Source organism: Catharus ustulatus, chromosome 38 (assembly GCF_009819885.2).
Source record: "Catharus ustulatus isolate bCatUst1 chromosome 38, bCatUst1.pri.v2, whole genome shotgun sequence".
NCBI classification, from domain to species: Eukaryota; Metazoa; Chordata; class Aves; order Passeriformes; family Turdidae; genus Catharus; species Catharus ustulatus.
The window spans coordinates 49,632-71,846 of NC_046258.1; the positions used below are offsets into that span (position 1 = coordinate 49,632).

At 34.0% G+C, this 22,215-nt stretch overlaps 1 protein-coding gene across 1 annotated transcript in view; it reads right to left on the reverse strand.

The window, feature by feature from the left end:
- LOC117009959 (importin-4-like) overlaps positions 1–22,215 on the reverse strand; it is a 29,425-nt gene that overhangs the window by 1,382 nt on the left and 5,828 nt on the right. Inside the window, exons 6-15 of the mRNA XM_033084346.2 lie at positions 21,955–22,188; positions 19,023–19,088; positions 14,450–14,551; positions 12,681–12,764; positions 10,373–10,504; positions 9,777–9,830; positions 8,622–8,731; positions 7,465–7,573; positions 5,360–5,465; positions 4,286–4,396 (exon numbers count right to left, since the gene is read on the reverse strand). Coding sequence (XP_032940237.1) covers positions 4,286–4,396; positions 5,360–5,465; positions 7,465–7,573; positions 8,622–8,731; positions 9,777–9,830; positions 10,373–10,504; positions 12,681–12,764; positions 14,450–14,551; positions 19,023–19,088; positions 21,955–22,188 — 1,108 coding nt within the window. The remainder of the gene's footprint in view (positions 1–4,285; positions 4,397–5,359; positions 5,466–7,464; positions 7,574–8,621; positions 8,732–9,776; positions 9,831–10,372; positions 10,505–12,680; positions 12,765–14,449; positions 14,552–19,022; positions 19,089–21,954; positions 22,189–22,215) is intronic.

The window sequence follows — 22,215 nt, forward strand, 5'->3', positions numbered from 1 at the left end:
TTGAATTTTATTGAAATTTTTTTTTATTTTTTCAGGATTTTTTTTTAATTTTTTAGGAAATTACAAATAATTTTTTTTAAAATATTTTGCATTTTTTAAAGGAAATTATTCGGGATTTTAAAAAAAATTTTAAATTATTTTTCTTAATTTTTTTTTATTTTATTAAAATTTTTTTTTATTTTTTCAGGTTTTTTTTTTATTTTTTAGGGGATTATAAATCTTTTTTTTTTAAATATTTTGCATTTTTTAAAGGAAATTTTTTGGGATTTTTAGAATTTTTATTTTTTGGGATTTGGGGAAATTTTGAGGGGATTTTTAAGGATTTTTTAGAGAAATTTTTGGGATTTTTAGGGATTTTTGGGAGAATTTTTTGGGGAATTTTTTTTATTTTTTTGAATTTTTTAAATTTATTTTTTTAAATTTTTTTAGGAAATTTTTCAGGGATTTTTCTTATTTTTGGGAAATTTTTTTGGGATTTTTAAAAAACTTTTTAGGGCATTTTCTGAATTTTTTTTCTTAATTTGTTTTGAATTTTTTGGGATTTTTTTGTGAATTTTTTGGGAACTTTTTTGAGAATTTTTTGGAAATTTTGGGGACACTTTAAAAAAATTTTTTTTTTAAGTTTTCTGGATTTTTTTAATTTTTGGAGGGGATTTTTTGTGAATTTTGGGAATTTTTTGAGAATTTTTGGGGATTATTTTGAGAATTTTTTGGGATTTTTTGAGAATTTTTTGGGATTTTTTTCAGATTTTTTTGGGATTTTTTTCAGATTTTTTGGGATTTTTTTGAGAATTTTTTGGAATTATTTTGAGAATTTTTTGAGATTTTTTTGAGAATTTTTTGGGATTTTTTTCAGATTTTTTGGGATTTTTTTGAGAATTTTTTGGGATTTTTTTGAGAATTTTTTGGGATTTTTTTCAGATTTTTTGGGATTTTTTTGAGAATTTGTTGGGATTTTTTTGAGATTTTCTGGGGATTTTTTTGAGAATTTGTTGGGATTTTTTTGAGATTTTCTGGGGATTTTTTTGAGAATTTTTTGGGATTTTTTTGAGATTTTTTGGGGATTTTTTTGAGATTTTTTTTTTGATTTTTGGGGGAATTTTTTGGGATTTTTTTTGAGAAATTTTTGAGATTTTTTTGAGAATATTTTGGGATTTTTTTGGATTTTTTTGAGAGTTTTTTTGAGAATTTTTTGGGATTTTTTTGAGATTTTTTTGGGATTTTTTTGAGAATTTTTTGAGATTTTTTTGAGATTTTTTTCAGATTTTTTTGAGAATTTTTTGGGATTTTTTTAGAATTTTTTGCGATTTTTTTCAGATATTTTGGGATTTTTTTCAGAATTTTTTTGGGGATTTTTTTGAGAATTTTTTGAGAATTTTCTTGAGAATATTTTGGGATTTTTTTCAGATTTTTTGGGGTTTTTTGGACAATTTTTTGGGGTTTTTTTGAGAATTTTTTGGGATTTTTTTCAGATATTTTGATAATTTTTGGGGATTTTTTTGAGAATTTTTTGGGATTTTTTTGAGAATTTTTTGGGATTTTTTTCAGATTTTTTGGGGATTTTTTTTTAATTTTTTGGGATTTTTTTCAGATATTTTGGGATTTTTTTGAGAATTTTTTGGTGATTTTTTGGGATTTTTTTGAGAATTTTTGGGATTTTTTTGGGAATTTTTGGGATTTTTGGGGGATTTTTTTGGGATTTTTTTGGGATTTTGGGGGGATTTTTTGGGGGAATTTTTTTTTATTTTTTTGAGAATTTTTTGGGGATTTTTTCAGAATTTTTTGGGATTTTTTTGAGAATTTTTTGGGATTTTTTGGGGAATTTTTTTGATTTTTTTGCTATTTTTGAGTTATTTTTATTATATTTTTTAGCCATTTTTAGGTTGATTTTAGGATTATTTTTGGGTTTATTTGTGGCTATTTTTATAATTTTTTCCCCTATTTTTTTGCTATTTTTGAGTTATTTTTATTACATTTTTTAACCATTTTTGGGTTGATTTTAGGATTATTTTTGTGTTTATTTGTGGTTAATTTTAGGATTTTTTCCCCAATTTTTTTTGCTATTTTTGTGTTATTTTTATTACATTTTTTATCCATTTTTGGGTTGATTTTGGGATTATTTTTATGTTGATTTTGGGTTTATTTGTGGCTATTTTTAGGATTTTTTTCCCCATTTATTTTGCTATTTTTGGGTTATTTTTATTACATTTTTTAGCCATTTTTGGGTTGATTTTAAGAATTTTTTGGGCTGATTTTTGTGTTTATTTGTGGTTAATTTTAGGATTTTTTCCCCTATTTTTTTGCTATTTTTGGGTTATTTTTATTACATTTTTATGCCATTTTTAGGGTGATTTTAGGATTATTTTGGGTTCATTTTATGTTGATTTGGGTCTATTTTTATGATTTTTTCCCCTATTTTTTTTGCTATTTTTGTGTTATTTTTATTACATTTTTTATCCATTTTTTGGGTGGTTTTAGGATTATTTTTGGGTTTATTTGTGGCTAATTTTAGGATTTTTTCCCCAATTTTTTTTGCTATTTTGGTGTTATTTTTATTACATTTTTGTGCCATTTTTGGGTTGATTTTAGAATTATTTTTATGTTGATTTTGTGTTTATTTGTGGCTATTTTTATGATTTTTTCCCCATTTTTTTTTCCTATTTTTGAGTTATTTTTTTGCCATTTTTAGGGTGATTTTAGGATTATTTTGGGATTATTTTTATGTTGATTTTGGGGTTTATTTGTGGTTAATTTTATTATTTTTTCCCCAATTTTTTTCCTATTTTTGTGTTATTTTTATTACATTTTTTGTGCCATTTTTAGGGTGATTTTAGGATTATTTTGGGATTATTTTTATGTTGATTTTGGGTTTATTTGTAGCTAACTTTTATTATTTTTTCCCCTATTTATTTTGCTATTTTTGAGTTATTTTTATTACATTTTTGTGCCATTTTTTGGGTGATTTTAGGATTATTTTTGGGTTTATTTGTGGCTATTTTTATAATTTTTTCCCCTATTTTTTTTCTATTTTTGAGTTATTTTTATTACATTTTTGTGCCATTTTTGTGTTGATTTTAGAATTATTTTTATGTTGATTTTGGGTTTATTTGTGGTTAATTTTAGGATTTTTTCCCCAATTTTTTTTGCTATTTTTGGGTTATTTTTATTACATTTTTTTGCCATTCTTGGTTTGATTTTAGGAAATTTTTGGGCTGATTTTTGTGTTTATTTGGCTCTATTTTTATTATTTTTTCCCCTATTTTTTTGCTATTTTTATGTTATTTTTATTACATTTTTTTGCCATTTTTAGGGTGATTTTAGGATTATTTTTGGGTTTATTTGGGTCTATTTTTATGATTCTTTCCCCAATTTTTTTTCCTATTTTTGAGTTATTTTTATTACATTTTTTGGGTGATTTTAGGATTATTTTGGGATTATTTTTATGTTGATTTTGGGTTTATTTGTGGTTAATTTTAGGATTTTTTCCCCTATTTATTTTGCTATTTTTGGGTTATTTTTATTACATTTTTTTGCCATTTTTAGGATGATTTTAGGATTATTTTTGGGTTTATTTGTGGCTAATTTTGGGATTTTTTCCCCAATTTTTTTTCCTATTTTTGAGTTATTTTTATTACATTTTTTAGCCATTTTTAGGGTGATTTTGGGATTATTTTTGGGTTTATTTGTGGTTAATTTGAGGATTTTTTCCCCAATTTTTTTTGCTATTTTTGTGTTATTTTTATTACATTTTTTATCCATTTTTTGGGTTGATTTTAGGATTATTTTTGGGTTTATTTGTGGCTAATTTTATGATTTTTTCCCCTATTTATTTTGCTATTTTTGAGTTATTTTTATTACATTTTTTTGCCATTTTTAGGGTGATTTTAGGATTATTTTTGGGTTTATTTGTGGTTAATTTTATTATTTTTTCCCCTATTTTTTTTGCTATTTTTGGGTTATTTTTATTACATTTTTTTGCCATTTTAGGGTTGATTTTAGAATTATTTTTATGTTGATTTTGGGTTTATTTGTGGTTAATTTTATGATTTTTTCCCCAATTTTTTTTGCTATTTTTAGGTTATTTTTATTACATTTTTTTGCCATTTTTGGGTTGATTTTAGAATTATTTTTATGTTGATTTTGGGTTTATTTGTGGTTATTTTTATTATTTTTTCCCCAATTTTTTTTGCTATTTCTGAGTTATTTTTAGGACATTTTTAGGGTGATTTTAGGATTATTTTGGGATTATTTTGATGTTGATTTAATTTATTTTCGTGCCCCTCACCCAACGCGTGCAGCGCGCTCAGCGCCAGCTCCCGACCCCGCGGCTCCGCGGCCTCCAGAGCTCCCTGGATCCTGGGCAGCACCTGGGGCAGCCAGGCCTGGGCCCCCTCACCTGGGAAACATCAATCAACATTAATTAATAATAATTAATAAAAATTAATAACATTTAATAACAATTAATAATGATTAATAGCGATTATTAGTGATTAATAGCCATTATTAGTGACTAATAATGATTAATAGCGACTCTGGCAGCACCTGGGGCAGCCAGGCCTGGGCCCCCTCACCTGGGAAACATCAATCAACATTAATTAATCACAATTAATAACAATTAATTAAAATTAACAACATTTAATAGCGATTAATAGCGATTATTAGTGATTAATAGCGGTTATTAGTGATTAATAACGGTGCTGAGAGCACCTGGGGCAGCCAGGCCTGGGCCCCCTCACCTGGGGAACATCAATCAACATCAATTAATCAAAAATTAATAACAATTAATTAAAATTAATAACATTTATTAGCAATTAATAGCCATTAATAGCCATTATTAGGGACTAATAATGATTAATAGCAACCCTGGCAGCACCTGGGGCAGCCAGGCCTGGGCCCCCTCACCTGGGAAACATCAATCAACATTAATTAACCAAAATTAATAACAATTAATTAAAATTAATAACATTTAATAGCAATTAATAACAATTATTAGTAACTAATAATTATTAATAATAATTAATAATTATTAATAACAGTTCTGAGAGCACCTGGGGCAGCCAGGCCTGGGCCCCCTCACCTGGGAAACATCAATCAACATCAATTAATAACAATTAATTAAAATTAATAATGATTAATAGCAATTAATAAGAATTATTAGTAACTAATAATTATTAATAGTAATAAATAATTATTAATAATAGTTTTGAGAGCAGCTGGGGCAGCCAGGCCTGAACCCCCTCACCTCATCAAACCCAATCAACACCAATTAATAATTATAAATTAACATAAACACCAATTATTAGCAATTAATAAATATTATTAATAATCAATAATCAATAATCAATGATCAATAACTCACCCAGCGCCTCCAGCAGCGCCTCCAGCACGAACCAGCCCTGGGGGGATCCCCAGAGCTCGCCCAGAACTCGCGGCAGGAACTCGGCAGCCAGCGGGGCCAGGTGGGGCTGGAAACCAGTATAAACCAGTATAAACCAGTATGGACCAGTATGGACCAGTATGGACCAGTATGGACCAGTATGGACCAGTATGGACCAGTATGGACCAGTATAAACCAGTATGGACCAGTATGGACCGGTACGGACCGGTATGGACCAGTATGGACCAGTATGGACCAGTACAGACCAGTACGGACCAGTATGGACCAGTATGGACCAGTATGGACCAGTATGGACCAGTATGGACCAGTACAGACCAGTATGGACCAGTATGGACCAGTATGGACCAGTATAAACCAGTATGGACCAGTACGGACCAGTATGGACCAGTATGGACCAGTATAAACCAGTATGGACCAGTACGGACCAGTATAAACCAGTATGGACCAGTAAAAACCAGTATGGACCAGTATGGACCGGTATGGACCGGTATGGACCAGTATAAACCAGTATGGACCAGTATGGACCAGTATGGACTGGTATGGACCAGTATGGACCAGTATAAACCAGTATGGACCAGTATGAACCAGTATGGACCAGTATGGACTGGTATGGACCAGTATGGACCAGTATGGACCAGTATGGACCAGTATGAACCAGTATGGACCAGTACGGACCAGTATAAACCAGTATAAACCAGTATGGACCAGTATGGACCAGTATGGACCAGTATGGACCAGTATGGACCAGTATGGACCAGTATAAACCAGTATGGACCAGTATAAACCAGTATGAACCAGTATGGACCAGTATGGACCAGTATGGACCAGTATAAACCAGTATGGACCAGTACAGACCAGTATGGACCAGTATGGACCAGTATAAACCAGTATGGACCAGTACGGACCAGTATAAACCAGTATGGACCAGTATAAACCAGTATAAACCAGTATGGACCAGTATGGACCAGTATGGACCAGTATGGACCAGTATGGACCAGTATAAACCAGTATGGACCAGTATAAACCAGTATAAACCAGTATGGACCAGTATGGACCAGTATGGACCAGTATGGACCAGTATGGACCAGTATGGACCAGTATAAACCAGTATGGACCAGTATGGACCGGTACGGACCGGTATGGACCAGTATGGACCAGTATGGACCAGTACAGACCAGTATGGACCAGTATGGACCAGTATGGACCAGTATAAACCAGTATGGACCAGTACGGACCAGTATGGACCAGTATGGACCAGTATAAACCAGTATGGACCAGTACGGACCAGTATAAACCAGTATGGACCAGTAAAAACCAGTATGGACCAGTATGGACCGGTATGGACCGGTATGGACCAGTATAAACCAGTATGGACCAGTATGGACCAGTATGGACTGGTATGGACCAGTATGGACCAGTATAAACCAGTATGGACCAGTATGAACCAGTATGGACCAGTATGGACTGGTATGGACCAGTATGGACCAGTATGGACCAGTATGGACCAGTATGAACCAGTATGGACCAGTACGGACCAGTATAAACCAGTATAAACCAGTATGGACCAGTATGGACCAGTATGGACCAGTATGGACCAGTATGGACCAGTATAAACCAGTATGGACCAGTATAAACCAGTATGAACCAGTATGGACCAGTATGGACCAGTATGGACCAGTATAAACCAGTATGGACCAGTACAGACCAGTATGGACCAGTATGGACCAGTATAAACCAGTATGGACCAGTACGGACCAGTATAAACCAGTATGGACCAGTATAAACCAGTATAAACCAGTATGGACCAGTATGGACCAGTATGGACCAGTATGGACCAGTATGGACCAGTATAAACCAGTATGGACCAGTATAAACCAGTATAAACCAGTATGGACCAGTATGGACCAGTATGGACCAGTATGGACCAGTATGGACACCTAAACCCCTCCCAGTCCCTCCCAGTTTCCCCCAGTCCCTCCCAGTCCCTCCCAGTATAAACCAGTTTATCCCAGTCCCTCCCAGTTTGCCCCAGTCCCTCCCAGTTTGCCCCAGTCCGTCCCAGTCACCTCCATTTGCTCGCGGAGCTCCCTCATGGCCGCCGCGGCCGCTCCCCTCACGGCTCCCTCGGGGTCTCCCAGCCCCCCCCGCAGGGCCCCCAGCACCGGGGCCAGGAACCTGCCAGGCCACGCCCACAAATCGATAAACCACGCCCACAAATCAATAAACCACGCCCACAAATCAATAAACCACGCTCACAAAGCTTCAACCCCATATAAGGTTTTAACCCCACCCACAATGCTTAAACCCCACCCGTTTTTCCATATATGGCTTTAGACCCGCCCACTTCTCCATAAAATGGTTTAAACCCCGCCCACAACCCTTAAACCCCGCCCATTTTCTTTATAAGGCATTAAGCCCCACCCCTTTGCCCATATAAGGTAAAAACTGTGCCCATAACTCTTAAACTACACCCACAATCCCATATAAGGGTTTTAACCCCGCCCATTACTCCATAAAAGCATTAGGCCCCGCCCACAACACTTAAACGACGCCCACTTTACCATATAAGGAATAAGCCCTGTTTTTTTCCTTGAAGCTCCACCCACTTCACCATATAAGGCTTTAAACTCTGCCCACAACCCTTAACCCCACCCACATTTCCATATATGGCTTTGAACACCACCCACTCCCTCATAAAAGGCACAAACCCCGCCCACAGCCCTTAAACCCCACCCACTTCCCATATAAGGCACAAACCCGACCCCTCCAATGAAGCCCCGCCCCATTTACCCATATAAGGCACATTCCCCATCAAAACCCCACCCATTTAACCATATAAGGCACATTCCCCATCACACCCCGCCCATTTACCCATATAAGGCACATTCCCCATCAAACCCCCGCCCATTTACCCATATAAGGCACAAACTCCACCCATTTACCCATATAAGGCACATTCCCCATCAAACCCCGCCCAGTTACCCATATAAGGCACGTCCCCATCAAAACCCCACCCACTTTTCCATATAAGGCACATCCCCATCAAAGCCCCGCCCATTTACCCATAAAAAGCCCAAACCCCGCCCCTTTTACCCATACATGGCACAAACCCCACCCCTCCCCTAAGACCCGCCTTCTTTTACCCATATAAGACCCAAATCCCGCCCCTCAGCCCTAAACCCCGCCCCTTTTGCCCATACAAGGTGTGGCCCCGCCCCCTCACCGCTGCCGCAGGGCGGAGCCGCAGCCTCCAGCAATGGCGGCCAGCGCCAGCATCGCCCCCTTGCGACCCCCGGCACAGGAACCCCGGGCCGGCCCCTCCAGCAGCGGCAACTTGGGCCCAAAATCGGCGGAATTTCACCCAAAAACGAGAGGTGGGGAGGGGGGAGAGGGGGTGGGGAGGGAGAAAATGAAGAAAATGGAAGAAAAACGGAAAAAAAAGGAAAAAAAAAGTGAAAAAAACCGAGCGGAAATCAGCGCGGGGGGGGGGGGCACAAAATGGCGGCGCCGCCTCAGGAAATGGCGGCGGGAATTTGGAATAAAAAGCGCAAATTTTGTTCAAATTTTGCCCAAAATCGGCACAAAATGACCCAAAATCGGGGAAAAAAGGATAAAAGTTGTTGGGGAATGTGAAGTTTCCCACAGAAAATGCGGAAATTTGGGGGTTTTCCCTCAGAATTGAGGAGGGTTTGGTGGGGGAAGGTCCTGGAAGGTAAAAAAAAAATTACAAAAATTGCTCAAAAATTGGCCCAAAAATTCCTCAAAAAATTATCAAAAATTTTCTAGAATTTTAACAATATTAGAATTTCATAAATTGCCTGAAATTCTCCAAATTGACCCCAAAATTCCCCTCAGGATTTCTGAAATTTGTTCCAAAAAAAGTCCTAGACGGTCAAAAAAATTTCCAAAAAAATTCCAAAAAATATCTAAAAATATTCCTAAAAAATTCCTAAAAATTTTCTTAATTTTAGAATTTCAAAAATTATCCAAAATTCTCCAAATTCACCCCAAAATTCCCCTCAGGATTTCCAAATTTCCCTCCAAAAAAAGGTCCTGGAAGGTCAAAAAAATAATTTAAAAACCCCCAAAAAATTAAAAAAAAATTTTAAAAAAATTTCTAAAAATCCAAAAAAATTTTCTTAATTTTAGAATTTCAAAAGTTGCCCAAAATCCCCCAAATTTAGCCCAAAATTCCCCTCAGGATTTCCAAAATTTCCTCAAAAAAAACGTCCTGGAAGGTCAAAAAAACCCCCCAAAAATTCCAAAAAAATTCTAAAAAAATTTTTTAAAATTCCAAAAAATTTGTAAGAATTTTTCTTAATTTTAAAATTTAAAGAATTGCCCAAAATCCCCCAAATTCACCCCAAAATTTCCTCACCAATTCCTTCAGCAGCTTCTCAGGGGGGAGCTCCTGAGCCAGAGCGTCCAGAATCTGTAAAAAAAATTTAAAATTTGGGTGAAAAAATCTCAAATTTGGGCAAAAATTAAAATAAAAAATTTGGGGAATTTCACCCAAAATTTGCTCCAAATTTTTCTAATTTTAGCCCCAAAATTCCCCAAAAAAATTTCAAATTTTGCCCAAAATTTCCCAAATTTTTAAACCCCAAAATTTCTCCAAATTTTTCACATTTTTTAAATTTTTTCTTTTTTTTTCCCAAAGTCCCCTAAATTTCCCCAAATTTTCTCAAATCTTTCAAAAAAAATTCTCAAGTTTTTAAATTTCACCCCAAAATTCCCCAAAAATTTTCAACTTTTGCCCCAAATCTCCCAAATTTCCCCTAAAATTCCCAAATTTTTTAATTTTATCCCCAAAATTTCCCGATTTTTTATTTTTACCCCCCAAAATCCCCAAATATTTCCATTTATTTCCTCAAAAATTCCCAATTTTTTAAATTTGCCCCCCAGAATTTTGAATTTTCACCCAAAATTTTGAATTTTCACCCCAAATTTTGGATTTTCCCCCCAAATTCTCACCTGCGCGGCGGCGTGTCGGGGGCTGGGCCCCTCGGCCCCGTCCTCGTCCTCGGGGTCTGGGGGGGATCCCAGGGGGGCACAGAGGGGACCCAGAACCCCCCTGAGCAGCCAGGGGAGGAGGGGGAGCAGGGCCTGCAACCAGTATGGACCAGTATAAACCAGTATGGACCAGTATGGACCAGTATGGACCAGCATGGACCAGTATAAACCAGTATGGACCAGTATGGACCAGTATGGACCAATATGGACCAGTATAGATCAGTATGGACCAGTATAAACCAGTATGGACCAGTATGGACCAGTATGGACCAGTATAAACCAGTATGGAATGGTATGGACCAGTATGGACCAGTATGGACCAGTATAAACCAGTATGGACCAGTATGGACCAGTATAAACCAGTATGGACTGGTATGAGCCAGTATGGACCAGTATGGATCGGTATGGACCAGTATAAACCAGTATGGACCAGTATGGACCAGTATGGACCAGTATGGACCAGTATGGACCAGTATGGAATGTTATGGACCAGTATGGACCAGTATGGACCAGTATGGAATGGTATGGACCAGTATGGACCAGTATAAACCAGTATGGACCAGTATGGACCAGTATGGACCAGTATAAACCAGTATGGACCAGTATGGACCAGTATGGACCAGTATGGACCAGTATGGAATGGTATTGACCAGTATAAACCAGTACAGACCAGTATAAACCGGTATGGACCAGTATGGACCAGTATAAACCAATATAAACCAGTATGGACTGGTATGTAATGGTATGGACCAGTATGAACCAGTATGGACCAGTATGGACCAGGATGGAGCAGTATGGACCGGTATGGACCAGTATGGACCAGTATGGACCAGTATGGACCAGTATGGAGTGGTATGGACCAGTATGGACCAATATAAACCAGTATGGACCAGTATGGACTGGTATGGACCAGTATGAACTAGTACAGACCAGTATGGACCAGTATGGACCAGTATAGACCAGTATGGACCAGTATGGACCAGTATGGACCAGTATGGACTGGTATGGACCAGTATGGACCAGTATGGACCAATATGGACCAGTATGGACTGGTATGGACCAGTATGGACCAGTATGGACCGGTATAAACCAATATAAACCAGTATGGACCAGTACAGACCAGTATGGACTGGTGTAAACCAGTATAAACCAGTATGGACCAGTATGAACCAGTATGGACCAGTATGGACCAGTATGGACCAGTATAAACCAGTATGGACCAGTATGGACCAGTATAAACCAGTATGGACTGGTATGAGCCAGTATGGACCAGTATGGATCGGTATGGACCAGTATAAACCAGTATGGACCAGTATGGACCAGTATGGACCAGTATAAACCAGTATGGACCAGTATGGACCAGTATGGACCAGTATGGACCAGTATGGAATGGTATGGACCAGTATGGACCAGTATAAACCAGTATGGACCAGTATGGACCAGTATGGACCAGTATAAACCAGTATGGACCAGTATGGACCAGTATGGACCAGTATGGACCAGTATGGAATGGTATTGACCAGTATAAACCAGTACAGACCAGTATAAACCGGTATGGACCAGTATGGACCAGTATAAACCAATATAAACCAGTATGGACTGGTATGTAATGGTATGGACCAGTATGAACCAGTATGGACCAGTATGGACCAGGATGGAGCAGTATGGACCGGTATGGAGTGGTATGGACCAGTATGGACCAATATAAACCAGTATGGACCAGTATGGACTGGTATGGACCAGTATGAACTAGTACAGACCAGTATGGACCAGTATGGACCAGTATAGACCAGTATGGACCAGTATGGACTGGTATGGACCAGTATGGACCAGTATGGACCAATATGGACCAGTATGGACCAGTATGGACCAGTACGGACCAGTATGGACCAGTATGGACCGGTATGGACCAGTATGGACCAGTATGGACCAATATGGACCAGTATGGACCAGTATGGACCAGTATGGACCAGTATAAACCAGTACAGACCAGTATAGACCAGTATGGACCGGTATGGATCAGTGTAAACCAGTATGGACCAGTATAAACCAGTATGGACCGGTATGGACCAGTATGGACTCCCAGTGATCCATTCCCAGTTCATCCCAGTATAACCCAGTTCCTTCCCAGTAACCCCAAACATAGAACCAGTCCATCCCAGTTTGATTCCAGTATGGCCCAGTTCCCTCCCAGTTCCCTCCCAGTCCCTCCCAGTTCCCTCCCAGTCCCTCCCAGTCCCTCCCAGTATATCCCAGTATCCCCAGTTACCCTCCCCCTGCTCTGCACCGTCGCCGTCACCGTCCCCAGCGCCCGAACCCTGAGGGCGTCGCCGCGGGACTCGGCCCCGCCCACCTGGGGGGAGGAAATGACAAAAAATTGACGTGAAATTGACCAAAAAATCAAAATTTTTACGCAAAAATAAATCCTAAAAAAATAACCAAAAAAATTTAAAAAATATTCACAAAAATGGACCCAAAGATTCTAAAAATTGACCCAAAAAAAACCCCCAAAAATTGACATGAAATTGACACAAAATTGACCAAAAAATCAAAATTTTTACCCAAATATAAAACCCCAAAAAAATAACCAAAAAATTTTTTAAAAAATCCCAAAAATTGACCCAAAAATCCTAAAAATTGACACCAAAAAATTCCAAAAATTGACCCAAAATTGACCCAAAATTGACACGAAATTGACCAAAAAATCAAAAATTTGACCCAAAAATAAATCCTAAAAAAAATCCCCCAAAAAATTTAAAAAATATTCACAAAAATGGACCCAAAAATCCTAAAAATTGACACCAAAAAATTCCAAAAATTCACCCAAAATTAATGTGAAATTTACATGAAATTGACACGAAATTGACCAAAAAATCAAAATTTTAACCAAAAAATAAATTCTAAAAAAAAATAACCAAAAAAATAAAAAAAAATCCAAAAAATTGACCTAAAAATCTTAAAAATTGACCCTAAAAAATCATAAAAATTGACCCAAAATTGACGTGAAATTGACATGAAATTGACCAAAAAATCAAAAATTTTACCCAAAAATAAATCCTAAAAAAGTAACCAAATAATTTTTTAAAATTCACAAAAATTTTACCCAAAAATCCGAAAAATTGACCCAAAAAATCCCAAAAATTGACCTAAAATTGACACGAAATTGACCAAAAATTGAAAATTTGACCCAAAAAAATAATTGCAAAAAATCACCCAAAAAATTAAAGCAAAAAATTCCAAAAGTTGCCCCAAAAATCCTAAAAATTGACCCCAAAAAATCCCAAAAATTGATGCAAAATTGACACAAAATTGACGTGAAATTGACATGAAATTGACCAAAAAATCAAACATTTTACCCCAAAATAAATCCTAAAAAAATAACTAAAAAAATAAAAAAAATCACAAAAATTGACCCAAAAATCCTAAAAATTGAACCCAAAAAAATTCCAAAAATTGACCCAAAATTGATGTGAAATTGACACGAAATTGACCAAAAAATCAAAAATTTGACCCAAAAATAAATTCTAAAAAAATAACCCCAAAAAATTAAAAAAAAATCCCAAAAATTGACCCAAAAATTTTAAATATTGACCCCAAAAAATTCCAAAAATTGACCCAAAATTGACATGAAATTAACATGAAACCGACCATAAAATGAAAATTTTGACCCGAAAAAATAATTGCAAAAATGACCAAAAAAATTAGAACAAAAAATTCCAAAAGTTGCCCCAAAAATCCTAAAAATTGACTCAAAAATTGTAGTGAAATTAATGTGAAATTGACACAAAATTGACCAAAAAATTTAAAATTTTACTAAAAAAATAAATATTAAAAATTGACCCAAAAATTTTCAAAAAAATCCCAAAAATCCCAAATTTTGAGCCAAAAAATTCCAAAAAATTAACCTCAAAAATCCAAAATTTCCACAAAAAAACCCCAAAAAAATCAGAAAAATTGTCCAAAAATCCCCAAATTTTTTATTTCCTCCCAGAATTCCCCAAATTTTGATATAAAATTTATATTTTTTCTATTTTTTACCTGCAGGCACAGCCCCAACATTTCCCTCAGGTGGGAGCTCAGAGCCTCAGGGTGAAACTCCAGGAGCTGCTCCAGGATCTCCAGGGCGGCGGCGCCGCGCTCCTGACACCAAAAATCCAAAATTTCAACCCAAATTTATTCAAATTTATTCAAATTCCCCAAAATTCTCCTCAAATTTCTCCATTTTTCAAAAAATTTCACATTTTTTTCATAAATTTCCTGATTTTTTCTGAATTTTTTCTCAATTTTTTCCCAATTTTCCGCCATATTTTCCCCAATATTTTCCCAATTTTTCCCCAAAATTTCCCAAAATTCTCCTCAAATTTCCCAAATTTATTCAAATTTCCCAAAATTCTCCTCAAATTTCTCCATTTTTCAAAAAAATTCCCCATTTTTCCACATTTTTTTTGTAAATTTCCCATTTTTTTCTCATTTTTTTCCCAATTTTTTCCACAAAATTTTTTTCAATTTTCCCCCAAAATTTCCATTTTTTGCCCACAAAATTTCCTGATTTTCCCCCAAATTCTCTTCAAATTTATCAAAAATTTCCAAATTCTACTCAAATTTATGAATTTTTCCCAAAATTTCTCCATTTTTCCACATTTTTTTTGTAAATTTCCAAATATTTCTCAATTTTTTCCCAATTTTCCGCCATTTTTTCCCCAAAATTTCCCAAAATTCTCCTCAAATTTCTCCATTTTTCAAAAAAAATTCCCCATTTTTCCACATTTTTTTTGTAAATTTCTGAATTTTTTCTCAATTTTTTTCTCTACTTTTTCCTAATTTTTTTCCAATTTTCCCCCAAATTTCCATTTTTTCCCCCAAAATTTCCTGATTTTCCTCCAAATTTTCTTCAAAATCATCAAAAATTTCCAAATTCCACTCAAAATTTTTTCCCAAAAATTCCCCATTTTTCCACATTTTTTTCGTAAATTTCCCATTTTTTTCTCAATTTTTTCTGAATTTTTTTCCCAATTTTCCGCCATTTTTTCCCCAAAATTTCCCAAAAATCTCCTCAAATTTCCCAAATTTATTCAAATTTTCCAAAATTCTCCTCAAATTTCTCCATTTTTAAAAAAATTCCCAATTTTTTCACATTTTTTTCATAAATTTTCCAATTTTTTCTCAATTTTTTCCCCCAATTTTCCGCCATTTTTTCCCCAAAATTTCCCAAAATTCTCCTCAAATTTATTCAAATTTATTCAAATTTCCCAAAATTCTCCTCAAATTTCTCCATTTTTCAAAAAAAATTCACATTTTTTTCATAAATTTCTCAATTTTTTCTCAATTTTTTCCCAATTTTCCGCCATTTTTTCCCCAAAATTTCCCAAAATTCTCCTCAAATTTCCCAAATTTATTCAAATTTCCCAAAATTCTCCTCAAATTTCTCCATTTTTCAAAAAAATTCCCCGTTTTTCCACATTTTTTTTGTAAATTTCCCAATTTTTTATTCAATTTTTTCTCAATTTTTTCCCAATTTTCCGCCAGTTTTTCCCCAAAATTTCCCAAAATTCTCCTCAAATTTCCCAAATTTATTCAAATTTCCCAAAATTCTCCTCAAATTTCCCAAATTTATTCAAATTTCCCAAAATTCTCCTCAAATTTCTCCATTTTTCAAAAAAATTCCCCATTTTTTCACATTTTTTTGTAAATTTCCCATTTTTTTCCAATTTTTTCTCAATTTTTTCCCAATTTTCTGCCGTTTTTTCCCCAAAATTTCCCAAAATTCTCCTCAAATTTCCCAAATTTATTCAAATTTTCCAAAATCCTCCTCAAATTTCTCCATTTTTCACAAAAATTCCCCATTTTTCCACATTTTTTTCGTAAATTTCCCATTTTTTTCTCAATTTTTTCTCAATTTTTTCCCAATTTTCCGCCATTTTTCCCCAAAATTTCCCAAAATTCTCCTCAAATTTCCCAATTTCCCCTAAAAATTTCCCAAAATTCTCCTCAAATTTCTCCTTTTTCAAAAAAATTTCACATTTTTTCATAAATTTCTCAATTTTTTCTCAATTTTTTCCCAATTTTTTCCCATTTTCCGCCATTTTTTCCCCAAAATTTCCCAAAATTCTCCTCAAATTTCCCAATTTTCCCCTAAAAATTTCCCAAAATTCTCCTCAAATTTCTCCATTTTTCAAAAAAATTCCCCATTTTTCCACCATTTTTTTCGTAAATTTCCCATTTTTTTCTCAATTTTTTCTCATTTTTTTCCCCAATTTTCTGCCATTTTTTCCCCAAAATTTCCCAAAATTCTCCTCAAATTTCCCAAATTTATTCAAATTGCCCAAAATTCTCCTCAAATTTCTCCATTTTTCAAAAAAAATTCACATTTTTTTCATAAATTTCTCAATTTTTTCTCCATTTTTTCTTAATTTTTTCCCAATTTTCCGCCATTTTTTCCCCAAAATTTCCCAAAATTCTCCTCAAATTTCCCAATTTTCCCCTAAAAATTACCCAAAATTCTCCTCAAATTTCTCCATTTTTCAAAAAAATTCTCCATTTTTCCACATTTTTTTGGTAAATTTCCCATTTTTTTCTCAATTTTTTTCTCATTTTTTTCCCAATTTTCCCCCAAATTTTCCATTTTTTCCCCCAAAATTTCCTGATTTTCCTCCAAATTTTCTTCAAAATCATTAAAAATTTCCAAATTCTACTCAAATTTATGAATTTTTCCCAAAAATTCTCCATTTTTTCACAATGTTTTTGTAAATTTCCCAATTTTTTCTCAATTTTTTCTCAATTTTTTCCCAATTTTCCGCCATTTTTTCCCCAAAATTTCCCAAAATTCTCCTCAAATTTCCCAATTTTCCCCAAATTTCCCCCAAAATTCTCCTCAAATTTCTCCATTTTTCAAAAAAATTCCCCATTTTTTCACATTTTTTCCATAAATTTCCCAATTTTTTCCCAACTTTTTCTCAATTTTTTCCCCATTTTCCGCCATTTTTTCCCCAAAATTTTCCCTAAATTTCCCAATTTTCCCCAAATTCTTCTCAAATTTATCAATTTCCCCTAAAAATTTCCCAAAATTCTCCTCAAATTTCTCCATTTTTCAAAAAAATTCCCCATTTTTCCACCATTTTTTCCGTAAATTTCCCAATTTTTTCCCAATTTTTTCTCAATTTTCCGCCATATTTTCCGCCATTTTTTCCCCAATATTTCCCAAAATTTTCCCAAAATTTCCCAATTATTCCCCAAATTCTCCTCAAATTTATCAATTTTTTTAGAAAATTTTCCAATTTCCCCCAAAATTTCCATTTTTTTCCCCTAAAATTTTCTGATTTTTGCCCCAAATTTTTCAATTTTCAATTTTCAAAAAATTCCTAAATTTTTAAATTTCCCCCCAAATTCTCTAAATTCTCATTTTTACCCAAAACCCCCCAAATTTCCCCCAAATTTTCAAATTTGAACCCCAAAACTCCCCAAAAATTTCAATTTTTCCCCCAAATTCCCCAAATTTTAAAATTTTACCCCTAAAATTCCCTCAAAATTTTCATTTTTTGCCCAAAATCTCCCAAATTCTCCCCAAAAATTCCCAAATTTTAAAATCAAAATTTCTAAATTTTACCACAAAATTTTCAAATTTTTACCAAAATTTCACATTTTTAAATTTTTGCCCTAAATTTTCCCCAAAATTTCCCAAAATTTAAAATTTCACCCCAAAATTTCATTAAAATTTTTCATTTTTTCCATAAAACCTCCCAAAAATCCCAAATTTTTAAATTTCCCACCAAAAAAAATTCAAGTTTTGCCCAAATTTTCCACAAATTTTTCCATTTTTTGAATCAAAATTCCTAAATTTTAAAATTTTACCCCAAAATTCTTCCAAAATTTTTCCAAATTTTAAAATTTTACCCCAAAATTTCCCCAAATTTTAATATTTTACCCCAAAATTTCCCATTTTTTTGTCAATTTCACCCCCAAAATTTCCCCATTTTTGTCCAAAATTTCCCAAATTTCCCCCAAAATTCCCAAATTTTAAAATTTTACCCCAAAATTTCCCAAAATTTTTAGATTCCACCCCAAAATTCCCCAAAAAATTTTCATTTTTTCCCCAAAATTTTCCATTTTTTCACCAAAAAATCCCAAATTTTTAAATTTTCACCCACAAAATTTTCCCATTTTTCTCAAAAATCTCCCAAATTTTCCCCCAAAATTCCCAAATTTTAAAATTTTACCCCAAAATTCCCCAAAATTTTTAAATTCCACCCCAAAATTCCAAAAAAATTTCATTTTTTTACCCAAAAATTCCCATTTTTTTCACCAAATTTCCCCAAATTTGTCAATTTCACCCCCAAAATTTTCAAATTTTTGTCAAAAATTTCTCAAATTTTCCCCCAAAATTCCCAAATTTTTCAATTTTACCCCAAAATTTCTCCAATTTTCAAAATTTCACCCAAAAATTAAAAAAAATTCATTTTTTCCCCAAAAATTCCCATTTTTTTCACCAAAAAATCCCAAATTTTTCAATTTTTACCCCACAATTTCTCCTAAATTTTAAAATTTCACCCCAAAATTTTAAATTTTTTTTTATTTTTTTACCCAAAATCTCCAAAATTTCCCCCAAAATTTTCACCTGGTCTCTCTCCAGCAGCTCCTGCAGCGCCTGCAGCACCTCGGGCACCAACGAGCGCCACAAATTCTGCGGAAAAAAATAAAATTTTAATTAAAATTTTAAAATTTCATTAAAAACAAAAATATTCCAATTTTAAATTAAAATTTTCAGTCAAAAAATCCCAATTTTGGGTCAAAAAATCTCAATTTTTGACCAAAAAAATCAATTTTTACTGCAAAAAAATTTGTCTCCTAAAAACCACAAATTTTGTCTTAAAAATCCCAAATTTTTTGTCCAACCCCCAAATTTTGGGTTAAAAATTCAGAATTTTGTGCTAAAACCCCAAATTTTGTCTTAAAAACCCCCAAATTTTGCATTAAAAATTCAAATTTTTGATCAAAAATTTAGAATTTTGTAATAAAAAACCCAAATTTGGTGTTAAAAATTCAGAATTTTGTGTGAAAAATCCCAAATTTTGCCTTAAAAACCCCAAATTTTGTGCTAAAAATTCAGAACTTTTTGTCAAACCCCCCTAATTTTGTGTTAAAAATTCAGAAATTTGTGTCAAAAACCCCAAATATTGCGTTAAAAATTCAAATTTTCGGTCAAAAATCCCCAATTTTTAACTTAAAATCCCCATTTTTTTCCCAAAAATTTCCATTTTCCCCAAATTTTGTGTCAAAAATTCAGAATTTTGTCTTAAAAACCCCAAATTTTGGGTTAAAAATTAAAATTTTAGGTCAAAAATCCCCAATTTTTAACTTAAAACACTCTTCTTTTTCCAGAATTATCCATTCCCTCCCAAATTCTGGGTCAAAAATTCTAAATTTTGTGTCAAAAACCCCAAATTTTGTTTTAAAAATCACAAATCTTGTTTCAAAATCCCCAAATTTTGTCTTAAAACCCCCAAATTTTGGGTCAAAAAATTCAAATTTTGGGTCAAAAAATCCCCATTTTTTCCCAGAAATTTCCATTTCCCCCCAGATTTTGGGTCAAAAATTCAGAATTTTGTGTCAACCCAATTTATGTCCTAAAACCCCCAAATTTTGTGTTAAAAAATCTTAAAATTTGTCTTAAAAACCCCAAAATTTGTGTCAAAAATTCCAATTTATGTCCTAAAAACCCCCAAATTTTTTGTCAAACCCCCCAAATTTTGGGTCAAAAAATCAGAATTTTGTGTCAAAAACCCCAATTTTATCTCAAAAACCCCAAATTTTGGATTAAAAATTCAGAATTTTGTGTCAAAAATCCCAAATTTTGTCTTAAAAACCCCAAATTTTGAATTAAAAATTCAGAATGTTGTGCTAAAAATCCCAAATTTTGTCTTAAAAATCCCAATTTTTGTGTCAAAAACCGCAAATTTTGTGTCAAAAATTCCAATTTTTTGCCAAAACCCCCAGATTTTGTGCTAAAAATTACGAATTTTTTGTCAAACCCCCCAAATTTTGGGTCAAAAATCCCAAATTTTGAATTTAAAAATCCAAATTTTGCCTTAAAAACCCCAAATTTTGGATTAAAAATTCAGAATTTTGTGTCAAAAACCCCAAATTTTGGGTTAAAAATCCCAAAATTTGCCTTAAAACCCCCAAATTTTGTGCTAAAAATTCCAAATTTTTTCCAAACCCCCCAAATTTTGTGTCAAAAACCCAATTTTTGTGTTAAAAATCCCAAATTTTGCCTTAAAAACCCCAAATTTTGTGCTAAAAATTCAGAATTTTGTGTCAAAAACCCCAAATTTTGTTTTAAAAATCCCAAATTATTGTGATCAAACCCCCAAATTTTTGATTAAAACCCCCAAATTTTGTGTCAAAAATTCCAAATTTTGTCTTAAAAACCCCAAATTTTGGATTAAAAATCCAGAATTTTATCTCAAAAACCTCAAATTTTGTGTTAAAAACCCCAAATTTTGGGTCAAAAATCCCCATTTTTTTCACTTAAAATCCCATTTTTTCCCAAAAATTTCCCTTTCCCCCCAAATTTTGGGTCAAAAATCCCAAATCTTATCTTAAAAACCCCAAATTCTGTTGTAAAAACCCCAAATTTTGGCTTAAAAAACTCAAATTTTTTGCTAAAAACCCCAAATTTTTTGTCCAACCCCCCAAATTTTGGGTCAAAAATTCAGAATTTTGCACCAAAAACCCCAAATTTTGTGTCAAAAATCACAATTTTTATCTCAAAAACCCCAAATTTTGGATTAAAAATTCAAAATTTTGTGTCAAAAACCCCAAATTTTCTCTTAAAAACCCCAAATTTTGGGTCGAAAAATTCAAATTTTGGGTCAAAAAATCCCCATTTTTTCCCCTAAAATCCCCATTTTTCCCCCAAAATTTCCATTCCCCCCCAAATTTTGGGTCAAAAACCCCAAATTTTGTCTTAAAAATTCCAATTTATGTGTCAAAAATCCCAAATTTTGGGTTAAAAATCCCAAATTTTTTGCCAAAACCCCCAAATTTTGTCTTAAAAATCCCCATTTTTATCTTAAAAACCCCAAATTTTGTGTTAAAAATCCCAAATTTAAGGTCAAAATATTACTCCTTAAATCCCAAATATTTTTCCCCTAAAAATCCTCTCTTTTTTTACAAAAAATTTCTATTTTTGCAGCAAATTTTGTCTTAAAAACCCCAAATTTTGGGTTAAAAATTCCAAATTTTTTGGTAAACCCCCCAAATTTTATGTTAAAAATCCCAATTTTTGTCTTATAAACCCCAAATTTTAGGTGAAAAATCCCCAAAATTTCCTTTTTTTTCCCTAAAATTCCCATTTTTTTCCCAGAATTTTCCTTTCCTCGCAAATTTTGTGTCAAAAATTCAGAATTTTGAGTCAAAAATCCCAATTTTTGTGTTAAAAACCCCAAATTTTGTTCTAAAACCCCCAAATTTTGTGCTAAAAATTCCAAATTTTATCTCAACAACCCCAAATTTTGTGTTAAAAATTCAGATTTTTATTCTCTCACCTTCCTGGTGCCCCCCAGGAGGGGCAGGAGCTCCCCCAGAGCCCCCAGGGCGGCGCCGACGACCCCGGGGGGGTTCGGGGACCTCAGGGAGCCCCGGAGGAGCCACAGGAGGGCGGGGCCGGAAAAGGGGGCGGGGCTTCCACAGGAAGGGGCGTGGCTAACGGAAACGGGGGCGTGGCCAAAGAGGGCGGGGCCGGCCTCGGAAATGCACACGGACAGGACGCGCAGCGCCCCCTAGAGGAGGAAAAAAAACGAAAATAA